This window comes from Elgaria multicarinata, chromosome 11, assembly GCF_023053635.1.
Source record: "Elgaria multicarinata webbii isolate HBS135686 ecotype San Diego chromosome 11, rElgMul1.1.pri, whole genome shotgun sequence".
Lineage (NCBI taxonomy): Eukaryota > Metazoa > Chordata > Lepidosauria > Squamata > Anguidae > Elgaria > Elgaria multicarinata.
This window is the reverse complement of record NC_086181.1, coordinates 36,445,532-36,471,243: the sequence shown is the minus strand read 5'-3', so window position 1 is coordinate 36,471,243 and position 25,712 is coordinate 36,445,532. Positions and strand designations below refer to the sequence as shown.

Here is a 25,712-nt window from a genome sequence, read left to right as displayed (position 1 = left end):
CGGCCTAGCTTCCCCAGGAAGAGAGTTCCAGAGCATTGGATCAGCCACCGAGAAAGCCTTCTCCCATGTTCCCACCAAGCGTGCCTGAAAGATCATCATCATCATCTTTATTATTATTATTATTAATAATAATAATAATCTGTATATGTATAACCCAACTGCCAGCACACACGCACACGCACGTGTATTTATGAATGGCATCATCATGATCATAATTTCCCTCCGTCCTGTGTCACGCGGGGATTTGTCAGCGCTGGGTTTCCTCGGGCCCAGCCTGCGGCCGCGTGCGCTGCTCCGCCACCTGCCTTGCCTTTGTTCCCCATCCAAACCACCAGGGGCTGCGCTGCGGACATGAATGGAGTGGGCAGGGCCAGAGCGGTCCACGGCGATGACGATGGAACCCGGCGTCGCCGTGGCAACCTTTGTTGCCGGCGGAGGAGGCCTGCCATTGGCTAGCGCGGCCGTGACGACACGGCTCCCTCTCTTTCGGAGGGCCGGTAAAGCGCTGTGCCTCCCGCAGCCCAGCGCGATTCGCTCGAGAAAAGATCCGGCCGGCAGGAGAAGGAAAAAAGCAGAGAGGGAGAAGCTCACCACCGACCTTGCGGGGGAAAAATCGGACATGGCGAGCCACGGAGAAAAGAGGTCAGGACCACGGGGGTGGTGGGGGTTTGAGGGGTGCCGCTTTGCGCCAGCCCAAGTGGGGAGACGCTTGCCAGCACGTGGTGCCCGGATCCATTGCGGCAAAGATTTTCGGGACCCCCCCCCCCCTGCCCGGAGATCCCCCTCCCTCCCTTCTTTTCAGCGTGTCTCCCTCGAGAGCGGATCCTTATGACGCATCCGGTGACGGTGCTCTGTAGTCCGCGAAAGCTTGCGCCGCGATTCCTGTGTTCAGTCTTCAGGGTGCCACAGGACGCTTCGTCATTTAGAATCATAGAATAGTAGAGTTGGTACTATGAACGTAACCCGTCCGTTAATTAATGTATAACAGCTAGCATTTCTTACCACGCCTTTTCTGGATTCAAAAGGGTTTTAGGGTATAGTATGATCTTGCTATCATTCTCACAACAATCTTGTAAGGTAGGACAGTTTTATATTTATTATTTCCACCATGGTAGTGTGGGGTAGTGGTTAGAATGTTGGACCGGGGCTCGGGAGATCCTGGTTCTAGTCCTCACTCAGGCATGAATCTCATTAGTCCCTGACTAATCAGCCTAACCTGCCTCGCAGGGCTTTTGTGAGGATAAAATGGAGAGGAGGAGGAGGAGGATCATATACACCACCTTAGAGGATATTGTAGAATGTAGAGCCTGAGGCTGAGAAAAAGAATCTTGATTCTTATTGATGTATTTATCCTGTTTTTACATGTCTATCCTGCCTTTCCCCCTCTCGCAAGGAATCCAGGGCAGTTTCCACAGACCTGCTCTTCTCCATTTTCTCTTCACAACAGCCCTGTGAGGTAGATTAGCCTGAGAGTCTGTGACTGGCCCAAAGTCACTTAGTGAGATTCATGGCTGAGTGGGGATTAGAACCTGGATCTCCCGACACCCAGTCCAACACTCTAACCACTATACCACACAGGCTCTTAGCTTGGTCTTTTAGCACTGGCTCTCACAGTTAGGATGGGGGTGCTTTTTGCCCCCCTTCCACTTTTGGGGTCTCTCCAGGCCCCTCATCTCCCCCTTTCCTGCTGTGGGTTCTAAAAATGAGACATCGCTGTACTACAAATCAAATCTCTGCTCTGGAGCAAAGTAGTTTGGTGAGGGGAGACACACAGAGAGAGCTGGTAGTGTCAGTCAGGAGCTCTGGGTTCTGCCCCCATAGAATGGGGCTGAAGTTGAAGCTTGTGGGATAGAAGGTAGTTGGGAGGTAAGAAGGCTGAGTTGTTCTTGGGGGTCTTCTAGTAGGCCAAAGAGGTGAGGACAGGCAGCAGGACGCCTGGGTTCTGTTTTGATGGATTACAGAATTATAATGGGAATGTATAGCAATTTACACTGCTTCTCCCGGACCTGCTCAGAGTCCTTCATACATTTATTTTGCTTTTATTCCTCAAGTAGAATAATATATAGTTTCCCTCCCCCTTTTATACTTACAACAGCCCTGCAAGGTTGGTTAAGAGAGGTAGAGGTAAAGTGACTGGCCCAAGGTCAGCTAGTGAGTTTCTTTGGGGGGGGCATGAATCTTGTTTAAACCTTGCAGTCTTTACAACAACCCTGTAAGGTAGGCCAGTACTATTATTATCCTTGAGCTTTCTGTGAATGAGGAACTTTTGCAGCTTTCTCATATTTAATGCTATTAAGAATGAAGCTAGTTACTAGAGGAGGGGAGAAGAGGCAGGTCCGGGGTGGACAACCCCAAAATCAATTTGGAGAGGAAAAGATGTGTCTGTAGATGATGCATCATGCTGAAAGTGAGCTTTCCTTTGAAGTTGCAGTCAGGTCTAGACTTAAGACTGCTTTTACGTTCTTTCTCCTAATGACTCACAAACTCGGTTTCAAGGTTTTGTCCTCTTTCCATTTGACCTTCAAAAGTTGTCCTGTTTTGACTCACCCTTGAGAATGTAAATCTTTTAAACGGAAGTGTTGGTTACGTTACCTCTTGGTTGTAGAAAAGCACTCCAGGCATACTCCGAAGCACTCTTTCCCTGAGTTCCAAGGGTCAGCCTTGTTTTGTGAAAGCTGGGTTCCCAAGGCCAAAAGTCCTTATGAAGCTTGATCAGATCCCAGTTATCCAAACCTCTAGGAGGGGAATGGGGTGTCTTATGGGGGATGTTTAAGGGAAGGGGCGAGTCACATGGAGAGAGAGACACATGCAAGTGAGAAGGTGGCCTTAAAGCAGCCTTCTCCAACCAGGTGCCCTCTAGATATCGGACTACAACTCCTTTTATCCCCAGACACAGTGATCGGGGTTGTAGCCCAACTGTTTAGAGGGCTGCCTTATAGGTTTGGAAGTAGGAGGGGCAGGGAGAAAGGTCTCAGAAGTAAAGAAGGGGTGTCTAGGAAACTCTTCCCATGGGTACAGAGGAGGTGACCCAGTCCCTGAGTTCAGGCCCAGAGCAGCATACATACACAGTAAATCCAATTGTAAAAGGCCCTCCTCAGTAAAAACCACCAAAAAACAACAACATTTTCAGCACATCTTTAAAAGTACAAAGAGAAGGGGGCTTTTTATTTAGCGTGGCGCTTTTAAAGTGCAATCCAATCTTGATATATGTGATAGGACCTATCTGGTGCTCTCTGCAAGATAATGATGGACCACCTCTCCCATAATCCTCAGCCAGCCTGGCCAGTGGGAGTTGCAGTCCAACAGGCTGGAAGGCTGGCGTAGGATATGCCGGCACAACAAGGGGTAAGCCACGGCTGCAAAAGAGACTCCGGTGAAACTACTTAACTATTTATGCCAACATAAATAGTTGGCATAAATAGCCCTTCACTAGAGTGTGTTTTTTTTCATCCTGGTGAAGATGTACCAGCGGTTTATCTTTCTTCCTAGCGTGGATTGTGTCTAGGAACTGTTTGGCTCATGGTCAAAAGTAGTTTATGATCTGGGTTGTGGCTGCCCGCAGGATATAATATACAATTGCATCTTTTATTTCAGGTCCACATTTGGTAGCGAGTATACACAGACAAGTTCTTACAGTGCCAGCACAAAGTTTGAAAGGCTGCCTTGATCTCAGGGTGGTGATGCAGTGGTTTCCTTTAAAGCAACTAGCTGCTTAATGGAGTAGGAAGCTTCAGGCAAGCGTGTGGTTTTGGCTGACAGTAGTTGCATTCATACAGAATGGTGAGCCAAGATTCTGGAGGATCCTGTATTTGCTTCTGCTTGGCTCATCCCTGAACTGATGGTGCTATATAAATAAATAATAATAATAATAATAATAATAATAACTGCTAAACAGACCAGAAAGGGTTTGTTTAATATATTGTTGAAACCTGGGATCATGGCTTGAAGCTTCTGAACAAGCTAGGATTCATAAGCCAAGAACAAACCCTAGTTTATGATCCTGGTTTGTAAAAGGAGCAAAAAGTCATGATCTTGGATTCAGACCATATGCTAAACCAGCCTTTCCCAACCTGGGAAAGATGTGTTCCAGATGTGTTGGATTAGACCTCCTATTAAACCCAGCCAGCCTTGGCTAAACAAACCATTTCTGGTTTCTTTAGCAAAGGGGTGGGCAACTTGTGGCCCACCAGATGTTTTGGTGGACAACACCCATCAGCCCTAGACAGCATAGCCAATAGTGAGGGATGGGAGTTGTAGGCCAAAATATCTGTTGGGCCACAAGTTGCTCGCTCCTGGTATAGCAGCTTGAACTAAAAGAGAGGAGCCAAGTGGAAATGAAGCCAGTAGTCAACACTTGGAGATGAATTTTGTGAGGTCTGGAAGCTTACAACACTTTTAAAACAACTTGTATGATAGATAAAAAATATAATTTCTTCCACGGGGGAGGGGGAACCTTGTTGACTCAATAAGAACTTTAATTGTCCTGTGAAGAGGTAGGTTTGGGCATCTGTCCTGTGGTGGGTCAAGAGGTCTCATTTTCTTCTCCGCTAGTCACTGTTAATGGATAAGGGACCCTGGTTCCCCTCTTGCAGAATGTTGGACTCGTTTCCATAAAAGTGCTCAGATAACTCATTGAGCATATGAGGATTATTCTCTGTTGGGGCAGGAAGGAGGTTTCATTCTTCATGGACCTGGGTTAAAAGCTGGATTTTCTACCCTGTTGGCCACGGTCAATAAATAAGGATCCAGTTTTCTTTTTCGGTGGAACCTTGGACTCTGCTTGGTAGCATGAAGGTGGGGGAATTGCTGATTTGAGGGATTGAGGAACACAGGGGCTTTCCTGCTATGGGTTGCTGGCATTGTTCCAAGCTCTGGAGGTTCCTTTTTTCGTAGAGTGTTGATGTGGCCAAGAGAGAGCTTGCTAGGTCTGAGCTCCAAAAAATGTAGAATTAAATCCCTGCTCAGTCACAGCATCTACTAACTGACCTCAGGGAAGTCACGGTCTCTTAGCGGCCTGCATACTGTTATGAAAATAAAAGGTATGGAGGGCACGTGCAGGTAGGTAGACGTTACAGGAGTGATGAAGAAAATTAGTAGTTTTAAAAGAGTTGTTTGTCAGACAGGAAAGGCAAGTGGGGTGGAATTGTTCCTTCTGAACTTGGGAGAAACTAAGGGCTCATATACACCAAGCAGGATATTGCACTTTGAAAGTGGTATGAAAGTCGTATATAAAAGGCAGGAGCCACACTACTGCTTTATAGTGGTATTGAAGTGCACTGACAACTGTTGGGGCCCATTGGCATATACCATATACCACTTTCATACCACTATATCCTGCTTGGTGTGGCTCCTGCCTTTTATATACCGCTTTCATACCACTTTCATAGTGCAATATCCTGCATGGTGTAGATGAGCCCTAAGTGTATGATGTGATGCCTTTTCCAGATCTGTCAAAGTAATGGGAATGTAATGGATCATACATTTCCGGGACTCATGGAATTCGGGATTCCTGCATTCCCTTCTCAAAGTAGCTCACATAGAATAGAAGAATGAGGAATAAGAACTCCTTGATCCTTGTTGGGGACTGGAAGGAGCATTCCCTTAACTTACAATTATCAAAACTATTCAGGTTTACAGCTTAAAAACCAATAGCCTACATATATGGAAGCACCAGGTTGGGTAAGGGCCATCTAAACTTGGAATTATTACTATTTATTTATTAAATTCATAATCTGCCTTTCCCTCAAAACGGCACTTGAAGGTGGCTAACAGTAATAAAATACAGCTTGAAAGCAAACTCTGAAGTCAACATAACATAAAAACAAATAAGTTAAAAACAGAACAAGAAAACAAATAGACGGTATCCATCCTGTTAAAAACTCCTTCAGCAGCTAAGAACCATTAATATTATCCTCCAAAAACTATGACTTGGGTAAAAGCTAGAGGAAACAAATGGGTTTTCAGGGCTTTATTCAAAGCCTGTGATGATGAGGCCTGGCGGACCCCAAATGGCAATGCTTTCCAAAAGTGTGGGGCTACTGCGGAGAAGTCCGTGTCCCTCATATCTGCAAACCTAACTGCTCCCAAACGTGGACAAGGTCCTCCGTTACTGACTGGAGTTATATAACAGTTGGGAACTTGGTTTTTTTGATAGCAGTAAATGCTAAAGTTTGTGGTCATCGTTATGAATTTGCTGTTGTTTAGCATTTGGCTACGGAAGGCAAATGTTAAAAAAAAAGTCAAAAATTCTGCGCCGACAAGAATGGAATTCTGCAACCTATGTACATTTAGGCAAATGAAGTCATGTGCTTGCTTCTATTTTGGATACTGGTAATCAAGACAGAGGGACGAAGAAGTATGTTAGTCACTGAAAGATCACACCCTGTCCAGTAGAATCCTGCTTAGATTCCTGTCTACTTACAGACTTCTGAGATTTCACCAGGGAGTACTCATACATTGTAATCCTTGACATTAAGGGCGAGAAACATAATTAAAAATAATAATGAAATGAGTTTCCAGATTTCTTCACTGTAGTTGGCAGGTTACAATTATGAAACTGTGGTATTCGTCCAACCTTGGGCATTTCTATTTCCTTGTTCCTTATAGCATCTGGCACGCTGTTGGCTTAGGAGCGGTCGCTTACAAATTAACTTGTTAGAATCAAGCTCACTCACAATAGCCCCATAGGGTAGGTTCCTATTGTGCCCATTCTACCTAACAGGGAAATGAGGCTGAGAGTTAAAGCTTGGCTCCATTGCAACTCTTTTTCTGGTGGATTGCATCATTGCTTCTTCCTCAGCCACATCGTTGCCAAATCAGTTACGCCTTGAGCTTGCTGTTGTGTACGAAAGCACAGGTCCGAAGTATGTTCTGGATCAGTGGGGAGTTTTAGCTGTACTTTTGTTCTGATTCAGCAAAGCAGTTCTCATGATCCCAACGGTGCTGATGCATCCATCAGATGTACAAGCAGGGCCTCATCTACACCAAGCAGGATATTGCACTATGAAAGTGGTATATAAAAGCCAGGAGCCACACCAAGCAGGATATAGCGGTATGGAAGCATTATATGGTATGTGTCAATGGGCCCCAACAGTTGTCGGTGCACTTCAATACCGCTTTAAAGCAGTAGTGTGGCTCCTGCCTTTTATATGCCGTTTTCATACCACTTTCATAGTGGAATATTCTGTTTGGTGTAGATGAGGCCCAGGATGTCTATCCCCCTTCTGCTTGTCCTCAGCATCCAGCTTTCAAAGGGATGCTTCCCCTAAACACAGTTTATTTTTAGTCTTTACAGGTGGGACGCTACAACAAAATGTTGCGGCGTATCTTTCTCGCCTAACAGGAATACTCCTATTCAGGGTTCCAGTTACATATTATATGATTCCTGGAGACTACTGAGCATGCTCAGTCCTCATTAGACTGTTTTCGGGGTGTTGTTGTTGCTCCTACTTTTTTTTTTAAGTGTTCTTTTGCATATCTTGGGGTTCACCCAAGCATGCTGTCACCTGTCACCTCCTGCTTCTTTCCCCTGGCCTCCTTTTGTTTCCAGACCTATTGGCACCCTCTGCCACTGGCATTTGCCATTGGAGGGGAAAGCAGGCTATTATTTGCTGATAGGCCTGCTCTGCTCTGCATTTATCTAACTCTTTGTAAGAATTGCCTTGGTGGATCAGGCCAAAGGTCTATGTATGCGTAGTGTCCGGGCTCCAGCGGCAGCTATCCAGATACCTCTGGAAGCAGGGCAGGGCAGTGTCGCATGTCCCCAGAATCAGGAGTCATGCTGATGCAGAGAAACCGAGCGGTTTGCTACATTCTCGTTCCTTCCTGTTTCTCTTGAAAGCGGAGCATGACGGCTGTTCTGAGCAAGGGTGGCGTGAGAGCCCTGTTGCAAGTCACACAATGCCCAGAAATCAAGGAGGGAAAACCTCAGTACTTCTCGTTTCTGTCTGTTTACCTGCTAAGCCACTATTGCTCATTGCGGGTCTGCTGAACCTGTTCACACATACACAAACACACCCACACCCTTTCATTTTTTTCCTTATCTTTCTTGGATTTAGTTTCTCTTCAGTAGCACAATTTCCTTCTCAGCACCTCCTCCCCCGTCCCACCCCATTACATCACAGCCCTTCCCACAGGCAGACGGCCAATGACAGCATTTCCTGGCTCACACACCCCTCCGGCAGAGAGGCCAATCAGAAGCCGGGGATGCTGACGCAACCCATCTCCCCCCCCCCCAATCCCTTTCCTTCTTGCCAAGTGGTGCAGGCGAAGTTATGCTGCAAAGTTGCTCCTTGAGACATTTCTGTGCTTCCTGGAATTTTGTTTGGGTCTCTGAGACTGTGCAATTTCTCCTTGGGTTCCCCCCCCCCCGCCTCCCATGCCCTCAATTTGAACCCATCACCACCTCCTGTTTTCCAGTACCTTCCAGGCTTCTTCTTATAACCTGACCCCACTTACCAGGGGCAGTCCCTGTTTTCTATTATCTGTCCTTGGTAAATTATTGTCCTCATTTTGCCTTTGCCGGGGGGTGGGGGGGATATTTTTTTTAAGGGGCTGCCTTTAAAAAGAAAAAAAAATGCTGTTAACATGCTAACTTCCGTTCTACTCACTGCCTGTCCAGATATTTATATTCATTATTGCACATTTATTCCACCCTTCCTCCAAGATGCTGAAGGAGGCTTTTGCGGTTTTACTTTATCCTCACAACGCCCCTATGAGGTAGTTTACACTGAGAGAGGGAGGGAGAGACTGGTCCAATATCAACCAATGAGCTGTATATTATGGCTTCTCAGGGAATTATTATAAAACTATTAATTATTTAATAGATTTATATACCGCTGTCCATATTTAAAAAACTCTCTAAGTTAGGATGACCATATGAAAAGGAGGACAGGGCTCCTGTATCTTTAACAGCTCCATAGAAAACTGCAGAGAGCTTCGGCTATTGGGCGGTATAAAAATGTAATAAATAAATAAATAAATAAAATAGAAAATGGAATTTCAGCAGGTGTCATTTGTATATATAGAGAACCTGGTGAAATTCCCTCTTCATCACAAATGTTAAAGTTGCAGGAGCTATATTAGAGTGACCAGATACAAAACAGGGCAGGGTTCCTGCAGCTTTTACTGTTGTGATGAAGAGGGAATTTCCTCCTTTCCATATGGTCATCCTAGAATAGACCCCATGGTTTTCTGGAGAGTTCCTTAAGTTCTCTGGACTGGATTGGGTTCATCCTGTCCATGAAACACTTGACCTTTTAATCCGTCACGAGAGGTGAACGACCCTGCGGTGCGGAGCAGAGTGTCCAGGCTTCACGTTTGTGCGTAAAAGGGGTTGAACAGTGACAGCCAGGAGCCAGTAACTTGTCAGTCATTAACCTGGGAGTGTGCCTGGGGAGGGACATCCTGTCTGAAGCCCCCGACGCCTGGAGGGTGAGCAGACTGCTCCGGTCCGTTGTCGTGCCTTTCACGGACGTTCAAGGATGCTGAGGTTGTGATCCTAAGCTGGCGGATTTGGAAGGAAGCAACCTTGAACGGCCATCCAAGGCATGCAAGCGGGCGAGACTAGTTTTATTTTCCTGGCTGGTTGGTAGCCCTACCTGGCAAGGATGGAAGTGATGAATGCAGACCTTTATAAGCTCCTGGCCTCAGGGGTTTGTCAGTTGTTTAATCGAGTGGGGAATTTTTTTGCCCTCAGCAAGACAGAAGGCAAAAAAAAGGAAAAGTTATGAACATAATTTGGGAAGGCTTTCGTTTTGGTTGCAATTGTCCAGTGCTGGTAATGTGCATCACATATCATAAAAGCATCAGACATATTTATTTATTTATTACATTTTTATACCACCCAATAGCCGAAGCTCTCGTAGGGTGTGTGTGTGTGAATGAGAGAGAGACAGAGAGTGAGAATGAGAGAAAGAGACTGAACAGGATGGGAAGGCAATGTGGTTGTCTTTGCTACCCATTTGCAAAGGCAAGCCCTGTGTGCAGTGCAAATAACTTTTCCATTTTTCTAGCGACAGCTGCCGCAAAGGCTTTTGTTATGACTACGCAAACCTGTGAGTCAGCTTGCTGGTAGCATCTGTCCTGATCAGGGTTTCCCCCACTACAAAGGAGAAAATGAGGCCTGATCTACACATACTGTACAATTTATTTATTTTATTTTATTTATAACATTTATATTCCACCTTTTTTCCTCCAAGGAACCCAAGGCGGCATACATAATCCTCCTCTCTGTTTTTATCCTCACATCAACCCTGTGAGGTAGGTTGCGCTGAGAGTATGAGACTGGACCAAAGTCACCCAGTGGGTTTCCATGGGCAAGTGGGGACTAGAACCCGGATCTCCCGACTCCCAGTCCAACACCTTAGCCACTACACCACACTGGCTCTCAATTGGGGTGGCACAGCAGAATGTACCACTTCAGGTTACACATACTGTAAGGCGTGTGTGTCCATTGTTTTGTTAATGCTCCCCCATTATAAAAATCCATTTTTTTTAAAGTAAAGTGGTTCGGTCTGTCCTACTGCCTCTTTTCACTGCATGAGTAGACTGGGGTTCAGTTCTGGTGATTTGGGGCTAAAGTATGAGGAAGTGTTGACTGCCTTTCCTGGAAATCTAATTGAGGCGAGGAGGTTAGGCTCAAATGAAACCTTTTCGCCAGAATCGAAAGTGATTCTCTATGCAGATGGGTGTGTGTTTATCTGTGCAAACAGTTGCTTAGATTGTGCTTAGTCCCCGTGTGGGTTTGCAGGTATATGTACGAGGTTTTACTTAGTTCATTTAATTCTATGTATACCCTGCCCTTCATGAAAATGCCAGGGCGGGTAATGATGTTTAAACAATAAAATACAAGGAACAATATTAAACAATAATTCAACCAATAGCAGTTGGCGGAGAGAAGCAAACACTCCACAGAGATCCAGTTTTATTGGTTTGCCCGTCATAAATGCTCAGTCAAAGCCGTAGTTCTTAGCCTGGTACAGAAATGTTAAGAGGAGAACAGTCCTATGAACCTTAGCATTTTTGGGTCCATAGGATAGTTCGGATTCTTGGATCTGAGGTCGGAGACAGCGCTCCCACTCAGAACCAGAAATCTGAGCTCCCCTCGCAGCCAGTGCAGAGAAAAAAGTGACCTCAGAAAGGAGGGAAAGGGGCAGTTCTGTGGGTGGGGAGGAGAGGAGACTGGGGAAGTGGGGATATGAGCTATCCCTTCCCCTCCCGAGCCTCCTTTATTTATTTATTTATTTATTTATTTATTTATTTATTTATTTATTACATTTCTATACCGCCCAATAGCCAGAGCTCTCTTCTATACCACCCAATAGCCAGAGCCTTCCCTCCCCCTCTGAAGAGCCCTAGCTAGATGGGCAAAAACGCCCATCTAGCAAAAATGCGGGAGAAGTGCAAGAGGCAAAGATGGCCTCCACGCTCCATCATTTCTGCATAGGATGCCCTTCAGCCTCCAACTTTGGAGGCTGATGGGCATCCCGGCAGGATTGCACCTTAAAGCATTTTTCTTGGCTGAGGGCATCCCAGAGTTGGAGCACTACCACAGAGACGGCCCTGTCTCATATTATCACCTGAAGGAAGGACAATGAGATGGGCCTTTCCCCCAGATCTAAGGACACAGGCTGGCTGAAACGGGGAGAGGCGTTCCTTCAGGTATCTGGGCCCCCCAAGTTGATTGGGGCTCTGAAGGTCAATAGCAGTTTATGCTCATGTGGGTTTCTATAGCTGTGAATGGTGGGCAATTTAGGACAGAGAAAAAGGAAGCACTTCTTAATTCCATAGTAAGTCTATGGAATTAGAACAGATGGACAAGGCCTTGGCTGCCATCTGGCTTGGCCAAAATCTGTCTCCCTTTATGCCCAGAGCTAAGGGTTTGTATACTTTTTTACTCCAATTGTCAACCAAGTCCATTCTAATTCCATCAAAACACAGGATGTTTCCTTCCTGATTACGATGAGGCTGTGGGTGCGAGATAGCAACATCCGCACCCATCTGGAAGTTCCTCCCAAGTCATGCCCACATCTGCATCAGACGGTTAGATTCTGCCCAGACGGGAGCAGCAGCCTTCCCCAACTGGGCATCCTCCATTTTTATTTCTTTACTGCATTTCTATACCGCCTTTCCAGAAGCAAACAGGGCAGGTTTTACAAAAACTTCAGAAAACAAGAATCATAAACACAGACGTAGTAAAAAAAAAAGTAAAACCAAACCAAACCACACTCGCACACATTAAAATGCATCGAACTACAGATGGTTGGATTTCACCTCCCATCATCCCCAACCAGTAGCTGAGGATGATGGGAGTTGCAGTACAACACATCTGGAGAGCGCAGGCTGGGGAAGGCTAGCTTAGAAGCAGATTTGACGTTGTCTTAGCCGTCTTGTTATAGAACTCCCATTTATTTGGGTTCTGCCCTGTCTGGGTCAGTTCCTCCTTGCTTGAATTCCCATGAGAATGCACAGATGATTACAGGTTAGTCTAAGCAGGCCAGCTGGCAGGCGGGATTCCTGGGTCCTTTTTTCCCTTCTAAGTGCTTGTGTGCTGTTGGGGAGGAGGAGATAAAGTATAGCACCCTTCAAGGGATGGAAGGGGATGTAAAACATAGTAGAAAAGTTACTTTATACTGCTTGCTTCCCCCCCCCCCCAAAAGGAATATAGGAAGCTGCTGGATACTCAGTCAGACCAATGGTCTATCTAACCCAGTATTGTTGACACTGACCGGCAGCAATGGCTCTCCCGGGTTTCAGGCAGGATTTTTTCTAGAACTGACCAAGAAATTGAACCTGGGTTCTTCTGCATGCGAAGAGCAACTGGCTATACTATTATATTTAAAAAACAGCAACAGGAAAATGACCTTTTTATAGTTTATGAAACTCTCCAGAAAACCATGGGGTTTATTCTCACCTCGTGACCAGATACAAAAGAGGGCAGGGCTCCTGCATCTTTAACTGTTGTGATGAAGGGGGGATTTCACCAGGTGCTGCATGACACCTGTTGAAATTCTCTTTTCAATACAACTGTTAATGATACAGGAGCCCTGTCCTCCTTTCCATAGGGTCACCCTAGTAAAAGCAGCCCTGTTCTTGCTGTGCCTTGGCCGAAGGATGCATCAGGTGGTGGCAAAAGATCCTTCCACTTCCAAGAATGATTTTTTAATAGGTTTAAGCAACAGATTAGAGGGTGACGTCAGTGAACACAGCATGAGGCACGGCTGCTTTCATGCTCTTCGGGAAACCCATTTGACCCAGCGTCCTGGTGCTCTGATGCATACTTTGTTTCACTGTCAAATTTCAGTGGGGCCTTTTCCCATTTTGCTCCCAGGGGCAGGAGATGCCAACCTCAGGTTGTCTGCCTCTCCTTGGCCGAGATTAGTGAAGCCTTGTATATTTTAAGAGCTTACACAGAAGGGAGAATTGAGCCAGGAGCGGCGAACCCCTTGCAAAGCAGGCAAGGAAGTTCTCCTGGGTTCTGGAGTTACCCTCTGCTATCTACCCTCAAAACTTCTTTCTTTTTCTTTGTGTCATTTTCTCCGCCAGGAAGCATCTGTGCTCTGGCCACCAGTAGGCTGACCATATGAAAAGGAGGACAGGGCTCCTGTATCTTTAACAGTTGCATAGAAAAGGGAATTTCAGCAGGTGTCATTTGTATATATGGAGAACCTGGTGAAATTCCCTCTATATCACAACAGTTAAAGGTGCAGGAGCTATAGTAGAGTGTCCAGATTTAAAAGAGGGCAGGGCAGGGCACCTGCAGCTTTAACTGGTGTGATGAAGAGGAAATTTCACCAGGTTCCCCATATATACAAATGACACCTGCTAAAATTCCCTTTTATTGTTAAAGATACAGGAGCCCTGTCCTCCTTTTCATATGGTCACCCTAGCCACCAGGGAATCCCTGCACACTGCAAAGGATTCTGGGAAAGTAGGGACATGTTCTAAGACAGTGGTGTCAAACCTCTTTCGGCCCTCGTGGTGATTCAATTTAAGAGGAGTTCATGGCTGCATTCCAGTGCTGGGTGGGCCCGAAGGCAAAATGGATAGCACCAAAATAAAAACATTAATAAAAAATACTAGCGTCTCTTAGCTTAAAGTTCTTGCTGCAACCTTTTGGAATGGGGGGAAAGGTTCACAAAAGCCGGAAAAACACAAAATGATAGGTGGTTGAGTGAAGAGGATGTAGTTAATGGGGAATGCCCAAATTGGGACCTCAGGCAGTCTGGATTTGTCTCCCGGGCCTGTGGTTTTGCACCCTTCTTCCAGGGTGTTTTCTCAGTGTTTCAAGGAAACTACCAGGCCGGTGAGGCCTAGTTGTTGCTCATCTTAAGCTCAGGGCATGTGCTGGAACAGGGGACATTAGGCTTATGGAATCTACCTTTTTCACCAGAACCCTGAGGTCCCAGGAACCTTTTTATTAGATTGTAAGCCTATGCGGCAGGGTCTTGCTATTTACTGTGTTATCTGTACAGCACCATGTACATTGATGGTGCTATATAAATAAATAATAATAAATAATAATTTTTCCAGTACCAGAACTGGACGCATACACAAATTGTATCACACACAAATCTCCGATTCCCCCCTCCCCCCCCCTCCCAGGATTTGTTGCAGCCTAATTTTGGAAGAAAACCAGGGTTTTGGCTGTCACTGTTTTTAAACGACTAGGAGTCAGAAACCCATTCTCATCTCCTGTAAATCACCTGGAGATTTCCCAGTAGGTCAAAATTTCTGACTGTCCCTGTGCTAGAATGCACCTAATGCACCCTTGAGACTGGTTTAGAGCCAAAGGCAGAGAAGCCTTTTCACACAGTTTTCCGTCATTGCTGGCCATTTTATTATTAGTACTTCGCCTCCCCTTCAGTGTATGTGGAGACTTCCAGTGTTGCACAAGCTACATGGAAGAGGAGTTTACAGTCTCAGATTCTCATGGAAAAATTTCATAGGCTCCTCTCGGAGCCTAAAGTTCCTGCCAATACAGTTTGAAAACCATAGCCATACATCACTCAGCACTGTCTTAAAATAAAGCCAGTTCCGAGTTCTTTACTCTTGGCTTTTTGAATACAGTTAAGAGGGGAAATCTTCTTTCCTGGGAAGGCTTTTTAATGTATTGGGGAATTCTATTCCTGGTCTCTTTCTACTGTCTCTTTGACACTCTCTTCCACGCTTGGGCTCACGGCACTGACCCACAGTTCTTACCTGGTGAAGCCAACTTCCTTGCTGTCGACTATTCTGTGGTTATACGGGCAGGCTTTGTGTAATCTGGTGTGATGATTTGGCGTAATAGTTCAGTATAAGGAATAGTTTCAATTACTTCTTGTTTTGTGAATTGCATGAAGCTGTCCTGTCACATGATGAGCCTCGGAAGTGTTTTGACCACAAGCGCCGTCCCATTTCTGTATGCTGAAGAATTGTACCGAAACACTGTTTTATGAGTCTATGGTACTCATTCCCAGAAGGGGCTGCTTTTGCATGGCAGGGCCTATGTGGCATTTCTCTGCTGCAGGGTCAAGGCGCCTTCTGTCAAGGGAGCACTTCCAGTTTTTTTGACCAATGATACATTTCCCCAATATCCAGGGATGTTCTTTCCCCACCCTATGGGGCTATTGTGATTGCTTAATGACCAAGAAAAAACAGCAACAAAAATTACATAACAACTAGAGATGTAAAATTTCCGGAAATTTTGAAGCCACAGAAAAAACCCTGGGTTTTTCCAGGTTGTTGTTTTTTTAAAAAAAAAACAACAGAAATTTTCGGAAAAATTGAAATAATGCAATATTAGCACTTTTTACAGATTGAAAGTCACTTTGTTACTTTAGGAACATAAAATGTAATTATATCCAAGTTGGTTTGGCATAAAATTATTACATTTGGTATATTAAAAGTACAGTGTATTCAAACAATGATTACAAATTTAATTTACTTTTTTATTTTTATTTCTTTATTTTTTGTAACAAATGGAGCTACAAGCTCCTGAACTGTTAGGAACATCTGAACTGTAAGGAACCTCTTTGGTTTTGCCAGTTTATGAGGAGCAGGCAAAAAAACAATTTAAAACAACAACAACTGAAGAAACCACCAACATTAGTAACAAAGAAAATTATTTATTTCTCCGCTAGTCTTCCAGTGTCACCTATTCCCATAAAAAGAACTGAGAAAAATGGGGGACCAAGATTCAATGAAAATGCACGAAATTTAATCAGACTCATTTTCTGACCTATAGCTATCCTTATTAGTTTCAGTCTCTGCTTCAGTGGCAGTGCCCCCTAGAGGCAGAAGAGCATCTTGCTCTTGCATTTGAGAGTTGTAGTCTCAGTTTGCAACCTAGGACTTGCTTGTCCTTGGTGCACAGAAATTGTAATAATCTGATACTGTACAGTTTTTAGAAATCATTTGGAGAAGTAAATATCTGGACACCTTCTCTTAAACATTTAATTCATCATGCTAAAATAAAACATCTCGTAATCCGTTTTTTCTTCATTTTTTTTCAATTTTCCGGAAACCCCCCCAAAAAGACTTTGGAAAAAAACGCCCCCCCCCCCCCGGTTTTTTCTGAATTTTTCCATTTTTTTCCAGGCCTTCACATCTCTACATACCACCTTTGTCAGCTCCTGTACCTTTTACGTGGGTTTGCAAAATATCACCAGGTGAAGCTTTCTGTGCTTAATGCTGCTTCCAAAACCACAGCACAGAGGCTGGTGGGAAAAGTTGGCAACCTTAGTACTGTGCATAGTTGGTTTGTGTGAGATCCACAAGCACTCTTTGGTAGTTCTATGGTTCTCATTTACCAGCTGCAGTTCTGAGTTTCTGGTATTTGTTCACGATAAACAAGGCTGGCTCCAGGTTCGAAGGGGCGCTGGGCAAAGTGTCTTCTGGTGGTGGGTCCCTTCCTGCATCAGGTGGTCTAAGATAGAAGCAGTGGGCTGCTTGGTCCGGCCACCATCTTAATGTCCCTTATGTAGCATCACTCTGGAGCATTGCACTTTTTTTTAACGCACACCCTGCAAGGCTGGAGTCAGGTGTTGGGGCCTTGGCAGCTGCCTGAGGATGCCAGATGATGGCGCCAGCCCTGATGATAAAGGACTGCCCTGATTTCCTCCCAGCACTTGCCTTTGGGCAATGCCTTGTTCAGATTTGGTTGCCTTCCAGTTGTGTCAGAACACAGCTTGAAGCCAGAATGGCTGACAACTGTATAGTCTGGAACATCTGGGGGGCGTCAGGTTGGGGAACGCTGGCTTAACCCAACACCCAAAATCACCCTCTTGGCTTTTAAACCAGGGGAGAAGTTGCTACCGCTGAATAAATGGGTGGAAGAGTGAGTTAGAGGTGCTCAGGCAGTCATCCTTGGCATTTATTTATTTATTACACCTCCAAGGAGCTTTTGGCAACGGACATTATTCTCTGTTCCCATTGTCCCCTCACAACGGCCCTGCGAGATAGGCGAGGCCGGGAAAACACAGCAGCGTCACCTAGTGAGCTTCCTGGCTGAATGGGGCTGTATTTCTGGGCCTACCCAGGGCAAGGCACTCTAACTGAGCGGTACTCAACCTGGTGCCCTCCAGAAGTTTGCCATTTCAGCTCCCATCAGCACCAGCCAGCATGTCCAGTGGTCAGGAATGCTGGGAGTTGTAATCCAAACCAAGCGGGGGAATGCTGGCCAACGGTAAGGGTTCATGGGAACTGGAGTCCAAAACACTTTGAGGGCGGCAGGTTGCCTTTTCATCTAGGGAACATTGGCGGACTGTGGACTTGCTGGATCAATCCCCAAAAGGCTAAAATGCAGGGAGGGTGTAAGCCACCTTTGGTGGCATGTGCAAAAATCGTTGACTCGTTTCACGTCAGTTGTCTGGACCACGTCTTCCGCAGCGGAAAGCTACGAAGGCAGTTGCTGCCCAGCCGGTTCACTGAGTGGAAATTTTTAGCTCCTGTACAACAGCCGATTGAAACGGCCTGAGGAGAAGGAAGCAGTGGAGGAGGAGGGAGGAGGGAAAAGAGCCGCTTGCAGGAAGTTTCACCGGCATGTAGAGTATGTGTCGTTACTGTCGCTTAAAACGGAGTTCCTTGTGTTTCGAAATATTGCGGCCCAATTTCTCTTTCTCTGTGTGGCGAATCCATATTCTTCAGGAAGAACAACATTGCTCAAAGGGAAACTGGAAGAAAAGTACATCAAGCAAATGGTCAATGCCTGCATTTTTGAAAGCCAGGGTGATTTAGGGTACAATCCTAGGCATGTTTTGACAGAAAAAAGTCCTACAACTCCCAGCATTGAGTTGTAGGACTTTTTTCTGTCAAAACATGCCTAGGATTGTGTTTTAGTAGCTTAAGCTATAATCTGGAAAGCTTCCAATTCAAGCCTCATGTTGGCTAGAAAGCCCCCTTGTAAGAGCTGGAGTGGTTAAGATTACTGGAGGACTAGAATGGCTTGGGAGATCTGAGTTCAAATCCCCTCTCAACCATGAAGTTTGGTGGGCGACCTTGGACTAGTCACATTTTCTCGGTGTTGCTGACTTTGCAGGGCTGTTGTGCAGGTTTTAAAAAATTAGGTATTGTTAGTTCCTTTATATCCTGTCTTTTCTTCTCTTGCAAGGAACCCAGGTGGCTTATATGGCTCTCTTCCTCCTCTCAATTTTCTCCTTACAACAACCCTATGAGGAGGTCAGTGACTGGCCCAAAGTCACCCCATGAGCCTCAAGGCCTGAGTGAGGACCAGAACCTGGATCTCTCAAACCCCAGTCTAACACTCTTGCGCCACACTGGCGGCGGCTTCTTCTTCTTCTTCTTCTTCTTCTTCTTCTTCTTCTTCTTCTTCTTCTTCTTATTAAGAAGGCCATATTCGCTATTCTGAGCTCCTTTGAGTAAGGTCAGGATACAAACATACTAAACTAATAAATCAAGTGGTATGAGGCGAACTGGTGTTACTTCAGTCCCCACAACTGAAAATATGGTGGTGGTAATAATAGTGTGCTACCTTTCAGGGCTGTTGGAAGGATAATTGGAACAGTGCGTGTGCATGAGGTGCTTTGAGCAGCTGACATGCATTATAAACTGTTTACGGTTCATTGTGAAGCGCTTGTCATGGTTTCTAAGCCCTGTAAATTTATGACTACAAAATCTCAGGACGAACCTCTGTGTATGTGTTCACGTGTGTGTTTGTATGTGCTTGCTGCCCCCTAGTGGTATGCAGTTAGTCCTGCAAAGTAAGGTGACCCTATGGAAAGGAGGACAGGGCTTGTGTATCTTTAACAGTTGTATTGAAAAGGGGGATTTCAGCAGGTGTCATTTGTGTGCATGCAGCACTTGGTGAAATCCCCTCCTCATCACAACAGTTTATTTATTTATTTAATTTATTTAAAACATTTGTATCCCGCCCTATATCATTAAGATCTCAGAGCAGCGTACAGATAAAAGCATACAGTATAAAACAATAAATATGCACAGTTAAAAACAAATTAAACCAAGAACCAAGTTAAAACAATATATAATTTAAAAGCAGTTAAAACAATATGCCATCTTAGTGAATTTAACTGTCAAAGCCTTTGTTAAAAAGCCATGTTTTTACTTGGGGTTGAAATGAAATCAGCGTTGGTGCCAGTCGGAGCTCCAAGGGGAGGGCATTCCACAGCCTGGGTGCCACCACAGAGAAAACCCTCTCCCTTGTCCCATCATAGCGTATATGTTGCGTTGGTGGGATGTGGAGAAGGGCTCCTCCAACAGTTAAAGATGCAGGAGCCCTGCCCTCTTTAGTATCTGGTTATTCCTACAGCTTTAACGGTTGTGACGAAGAGGGAATTTCACCAGGTGCTGCATGCGCACAAATGACCCCTGCTGAAATTCCCTTTTCTACACAACTGTTAAAAATACACAAGCCCTGTCCTCCTTTCCATATGGTCATCCTATGCAACGTGTGCATTTATTGGCCCTGCTAATCTCCATCTTAGCCACTCACACATCTCTTCTTCTCCTCTCAGGTACACATATGAGGACTGCAAGGGGACGTCAGACTGGCTACTGGGCAACACCAAGCACCGGCCCAGGGTGGCCATCATCTGCGGCTCGGGCCTTGGAGGGCTGGCTGACCTCCTCAAGGACCAAGTCGCATTTGACTATACCAAGATCCCCAACTTCCCCCAGAGCACAGGTAAAAAGAGAGGGTCAAGGGTGGGTTTGGAGGGCGCTAGGGGGCGCTAGAAAGCAACGGAGGGAGAAGATGGTTCTGTAGTTCAACAACATGGCCGCCAGGGGGCATCAGCGAGCGATTTAACCCTTTCCTTGCTTCACTCCAGTTGTAGGCCATGCCGGAAGACTGGTGTTTGGGAACCTCAGCGGGACGCCCTGTGTGGTGATGCAGGGCCGCTTCCACATGTACGAAGGCTACCCGCTCTGGAAGGTGAGATGCTCCACAGACCTGTAACGCTTTTGAAAACAGAGATGTCTAATTTTGGGAAGTGGCTGTTTCACAATCAATAATAATAATAATAATAATAATAATAATAATAATAATAATAATAATAATAATAATAGAAAGTCAGAGTCGGTCATATTGAGCTAGACAACTTGTAGCCCTCCAGATGTTTTCTCTGACAGCTCACATGGTCCTTCATCACTAGCTGTGCTGGTTAGCGCTGATGGCAGCTATAGGCCAAAAACAGCTGGAGAGCCACAAGTTGCCCACCCGTGAGCTAGACAGAACAATGGTGGCCCTCAGTGGAGGCTGGTGGCTCCGATGTTAGTGGGGCAGTGAATCCGCTCCGGGTTTCAGTCAGAACTCTAAAGGAGCTCTCCAAGATCCTTTGGTGTTCTGACTGAAACCCAGAGCGGATTCGCCGCCCACTGACATCGGAGCCATCAATGGTGGGCCTACCGTTAGGCTGTGTTGGGTAGCAGATTTGGAGTGTTCTGAAAGGGCAGCAAATGTTGAGTTATTTAACAGATACTTCGGAATTTGGCTTCAAGATCTGCCCTCCGTTGATGGAAGGGTTGCGGAGGATTCTTCTGCCGGATTTCAGGGATTCCCCCCCCCCATCCTCCCCTATTCAGCAGGGTCCTCTGTGTACCATTTGCAGGGGATGGGAAATTCCACTTCCGCCAGTCCAGGCCAAAATCTGGATCCGACCCATTGTATTTTGAGCGCCGGCAGGAGGATGAGGCGCTTGTGGGATTTTCTGCCTCAAGTGCCCAAATAACACGAACGACCTTGGGGGATAATGTGCACCTTGACCTGAGGGGGATGCCATTGGCTGCTGTGCGTCAGGCTGGAAAAATGCCCTGGGCCGGCCCTGGCTTCTGGGAATTTTGGAAAGAGATGAATGGAATACACCTGATACAATCATAGAATCAGGCAGACACCGCAGTGGCCTTCAGATAATGTGAGGTGCAGTTGCAGATGGATTTGGAAAAGCCCGATCCGTTTTCTCCCGGACTTCATTTGGGAGAAAATCCGAGACCTGCCATTTCCGGCTCGCTCTGATTCTGGGTGCACAACGCTTCCCGCCTCTCCTCAATCCTGCTTCCGTTCCTCCTTCCCAGGTGACCTTCCCAGTTCGGATCTTCCATCTGCTTGGCGTGGAAACTCTCATTGTCACCAACGCAGCCGGGGGGCTCAACCCCGAGTACAACGTGGGGGACATCATGGTGATCCGTGACCACATCAACATGCCCGGCTTTTCTGGCGAGAACCCCCTGGTGGGGCCGAATGACGAGAGGTAAGGTGGGGCCTGCCCACGCTTTTCGGTGCTGCCCGGCCACAGTCCTGCCTCTGCGGTGGTGAGGTGCAACAGCTTGGGCCTAGTATACTTAGGCGCAGGGTGGGAACCTATTTTTTCTGTGAGGGCTTCATGCCTGTGATGGGTGGGGCCAGAGGTAGCAGTGGGCAAGGCCAGAGCCAAATGTGGCCAGAGCCCCACTTTCTCTCTCTCTCTCTTTCTCTCTCTGCCACCCCTTCTCTCTCTCACTGTTTCTGCCACCCCTTCTCTCTGTATTTCTGTGTTTCTGCCACCTATTTTCTCTGTCTCTGTTTCTGCAATTCCCCTCTCTTTCTCTGTTTCTGCAACCCCCTTTCTCCCCTCTCTCTCTCTCTCTCTCTCTTCCTCTCCTTCTCCCACCTCTTATTTTTGCCACCCTGTCTCTCTCCCCCCTCTAATTCTTCTTCTATCTCCTCTCCTCTCTTTCTTTCTGCAGCCCCTGCTCTCCCCACCACCTCTGCAACTCCCCCCTCCTTATTTTATTCCCACAACAACCTTGAGAGATCAGGACTGACCTACGGCCACCCAGAGACCCTCACATCAGAGGGTCAAGGTCCTAGACGGTCGGTCCCATTCCAACCACCTGTGTTTCTCCGCCTCCTTTCCCTCTCCCGTTCTCCCCCCCCCTTCCCTCCTTCGCAGATTTGGGGCACGTTTCCCAGCCATGTCGGATGCCTACAACGAAGACCTGAGGAAACTGGCGCACACGGTGGCGTTGGAGATGGGCTCCACTGGCTGTGTGCGCGAGGGAGTCTACTGCTCCGTGGGAGGCCCCAACTATGAGACCATTGCTGAATGCCGCTTCCTGCAGCGACTGGGCGCGGATGCTGTAGGTCAGTTGGCGGCAGAGTTAAGGGGAAGCATTGGTTGGAGGGAAAGGTTTCTTTGCTGGGCGTATCCCAAAGCGGTTGTGAAGGGGCGGCTTGACTTCCTCTCCACTCGACCAGGCTCCAACGTTGCGGTAGGAAATACAGGGGGAAATTGTAGTACGCTGTGGGGCAGGCCACGGTTGCTCGTCCCAACCCTCAGTATCACATGGGTCTCTTACATCTCAACTGTTTGGTGGCCTTAATCCCCCCCTTTTTAAGTTCAGGACATTAAGAAAGTGCTTCTAATGCACAGGAAGGCCTCCCTTTCACATTTCAAAATGGCCGCCCTCACGTCAACTGGTTCATCAGATAGAACCTGGCTGATGATTTTTTTTCTGCCAGTTACAGTGAAGCTGGCATGCTGGTATGCCCCACAGGTTCAAATGGTTTATGGGATGGATGTGCTTAAGATCGCCACCTCTTATAACTAAAGTGGGTGGAAGCTCCCATTCAGAGGCAAGCAAGGATGGGGGAAATCCAGAAACGTTGGCTAGGCTTGCTAGGCAGCCCTTATTTCTAGTAGGTAGTGAGGAAAAGATTATTCTTTTCTTGCTTCCTTCTGTATCCACTGAGGAGGTTTTATAGGCAGGGCCGGTGCCAGACTATTTTGTGCCTTAGGCAAGGCGAACTACTTGCACACACACACGCCCAAAATTGCCAGCTTTGATTCAGCTGTTCAAGAAGAGTTTCTGAACTATTATATTTTCCTTTTATTATGTTGTTTTTTCTTAAAACAGCTTAAAGGGCAGTACTGCACCCCTCTGAGGTCTGCGCCCTAGGCGGCTGCCTAGTTGGCCTAATGGTAGCGCCGGCCCTGTTTATAGGGAAAAGCTGGTAGACGCTGTGCATATATTTGTCATTATTCCTCCAGTCTAATCCATGATGCTGCATTCCAGCACAAGTTGCCGCCTGGCGTCCATTTTGAAAGAGGCACCCTGAGTTCCTGTCAGCTTTTAACAAATGTGTCTGTGGTAGAATATACTCTTTTGCCCACCACTGGCACTCTCACTTATAAACCTTCCCTCCTGGTTAATTAATACCAAATATCCATTCATACCTGTACAACAGGCTGAAATTTAGAGCTGTTGCAAGTCACATGGGATAGGCCTCCATGGGGAAGGGGAGCACTATGCCACTGCAAAATACGAGTTGGGCTTCCATGTCTGAACCTTAACGCATATTAAAAAACCCTTGCCTTAAGAAAGCTAGCCTATGATGGAGCAGGATTCGAGCCATGCCTCTCCTTCTCAAGCTATATTTCCATGGCCAGGGAGTCTGGGGGAGAGTTCAGTTGTGCAACCCCTCCTTCAAGTGGTAGGCTCCTAGGAGAGCTGTACCATGTAAGTCAGGAGTGCAGAACCTCAAGCCTGTGGGCCGAATCTGGCCTGCTTAGGGTCCCAGCCTGGCCCTCTGGTGTTCCCCAGATGACTACATCCCCATTCTAAGAGCTTGAAAAGCCATTCTTAAGGCTTAGTTACTACTACTATTACTAATACTAACATGTATTTTTACACGCCTCTCCGTTTTGATCGAGGCAGGGAACAACAGTAAATATAAAATACATAAAACTGAATTAAGAACATAATATACATCATTAAAACATCCTAAAAACATCCTAAAATTCCACTGGATAGGCTTGCCGCAAGAGATCAGTCTTGATAGCTTTATTGAATGCTAATATACTGTCAAGTTGACGAGTCTCCTCCGGCAGGCCATTCCACAGCAAGAGCCTCAGGCTAAAATAGGCTGTGATTTTTGCTCCGCCCCTTTCCCTTTGGTTCCGCCCACCACTGGAATCCGGTCTTCTGGCGGCACACACACCCGGCTGTGAGTCCTCTGAGCGTGTCTCTCATTCTTCCCTTTTCTCTCCCCGCTCCAGGCATGAGCACCGTTCCAGAGGTGATTGTGGCGCGCCACTGTGGCATGCGTGTCTTTGGCTTCTCGCTCATCACAAACAAGGCCATCCTGGACTATGAGAGCAAGGAGAAGGCCAACCACGCCGAGGTGCTGGAGGCCAGCCGCCAGAGCGCCCGCACCCTCGAGAAAATGGTCTCCTTGATGGTGCAGCGCATCGAGCACAACAACAACTTGGCCTAGCGCCCTGTCCGGGCTGGCTTGCCGCGGATCTTTGGCTGGTTGTGCCGTCTCTCCGCCGCTAAGGATTGTTCACGCATTCCCCGGCAAAAAGCGCACGTTGACTTTTCCATCCATTCCCCCGAAATATTCCTCCTCGTCAGATCCTGCTGCTAGGTTGTCTGTTGTCGGACGGTGTCCCGGATTTGAGTCCTGCTGCAGTGCCCGGTGGTCTCTGGCCACTGATGGATTGTCCCTCTATGCCTGCGTTTGCTCTCTAGCCTCTGATGCCGTGTCTGTCCATCTGTCAGTGAGTGTGTGGGCTTCTCCGTCGGTTTCAGAACCTCGCTTCTGCCTGTAGCTTTTCACGTCTCTCTCTTGTCTCTCTCCGTAATCCGTGCCAGGGCCATGTAGGTGGCTGTCAAGGTCATGTAGGCCTCTGACAACTCACTTTTCCATGGCTGTTTAGCTGTGAAAAGTTTGGGATGCAGAGAATGCGTTCCTCACACTCGGAAGGCCTCCGCTTCCCGTTTCAAAGTGCCCACGCTCTCGTCCACAGGGTCACGCTGGCAAATGCATTTCTGCTGTTCTGCTTGTTTGTTCTCAAAGGCAAGGATTCAGTCTCCCTAATCATAGTGGTTGAGCTGGACCTCAAAGGTCATCTATTCCACCCTGGATGCTAATGTGTCTGCATTGCCTTGAGCATCATTTGCATGACCTCTTGCAATCGCCATGTTCACCCAACACACCAAGATTTGGCCTCTGGTCTTTGGCATAATATCTGTGTCCCCTTCATGGGGGATCTACATCTTGTCCCCTTTGTCTATTTCAGATGCCTTGTTAATCTCTCTTCCTCTCCTCGGCCTTCCATTCTTCACCTGTTCATTGAACACTTTAGGGGAACAAATCTCATGTTGTAATGCAAATACACAGGCACCCGATGAGGGGCTAACACATGTGTCTGGATCCACTTCAAACAGGGAGCTTACGTGATTTAATGCCCACTCTATACAAGATTTTTTTTTAA

The 25,712-nt window shown here is 46.6% G+C and overlaps 1 protein-coding gene across 1 annotated transcript; it reads left to right on the top strand.

The window, feature by feature from the left end:
- Window positions 1–373: 373 nt before the first annotated feature.
- PNP (purine nucleoside phosphorylase) lies at window positions 374–25,712 on the top strand. Its single transcript, XM_063137949.1, has 6 exons — window positions 374–642; window positions 19,971–20,140; window positions 20,286–20,389; window positions 21,529–21,704; window positions 22,386–22,576; window positions 24,492–25,712. The coding sequence occupies exons 1-6, from the start codon at window positions 389–391 to the stop codon at window positions 24,707–24,709; spliced, it is 1,113 nt and encodes a 370-aa protein (XP_062994019.1). The 5' UTR covers window positions 374–388; the 3' UTR covers window positions 24,710–25,712.

Coding starts and splice junctions, on each gene's coding strand:
- PNP (XM_063137949.1), top strand. CDS start 389: ATGACGATGGAACCCGGCGTCGCCGTGGCAACCTTTGTTGCCGGCGGA. Junction 20,390..21,528: donor AAGGCTACCCGCTCTGGAAG/GTGAGATGCTCC, acceptor CCTCCTTCCCAG/GTGACCTTCCCAGTTCGGAT. Junction 21,705..22,385: donor GTGGGGCCGAATGACGAGAG/GTAAGGTGGGGC, acceptor CCTCCTTCGCAG/ATTTGGGGCACGTTTCCCAG.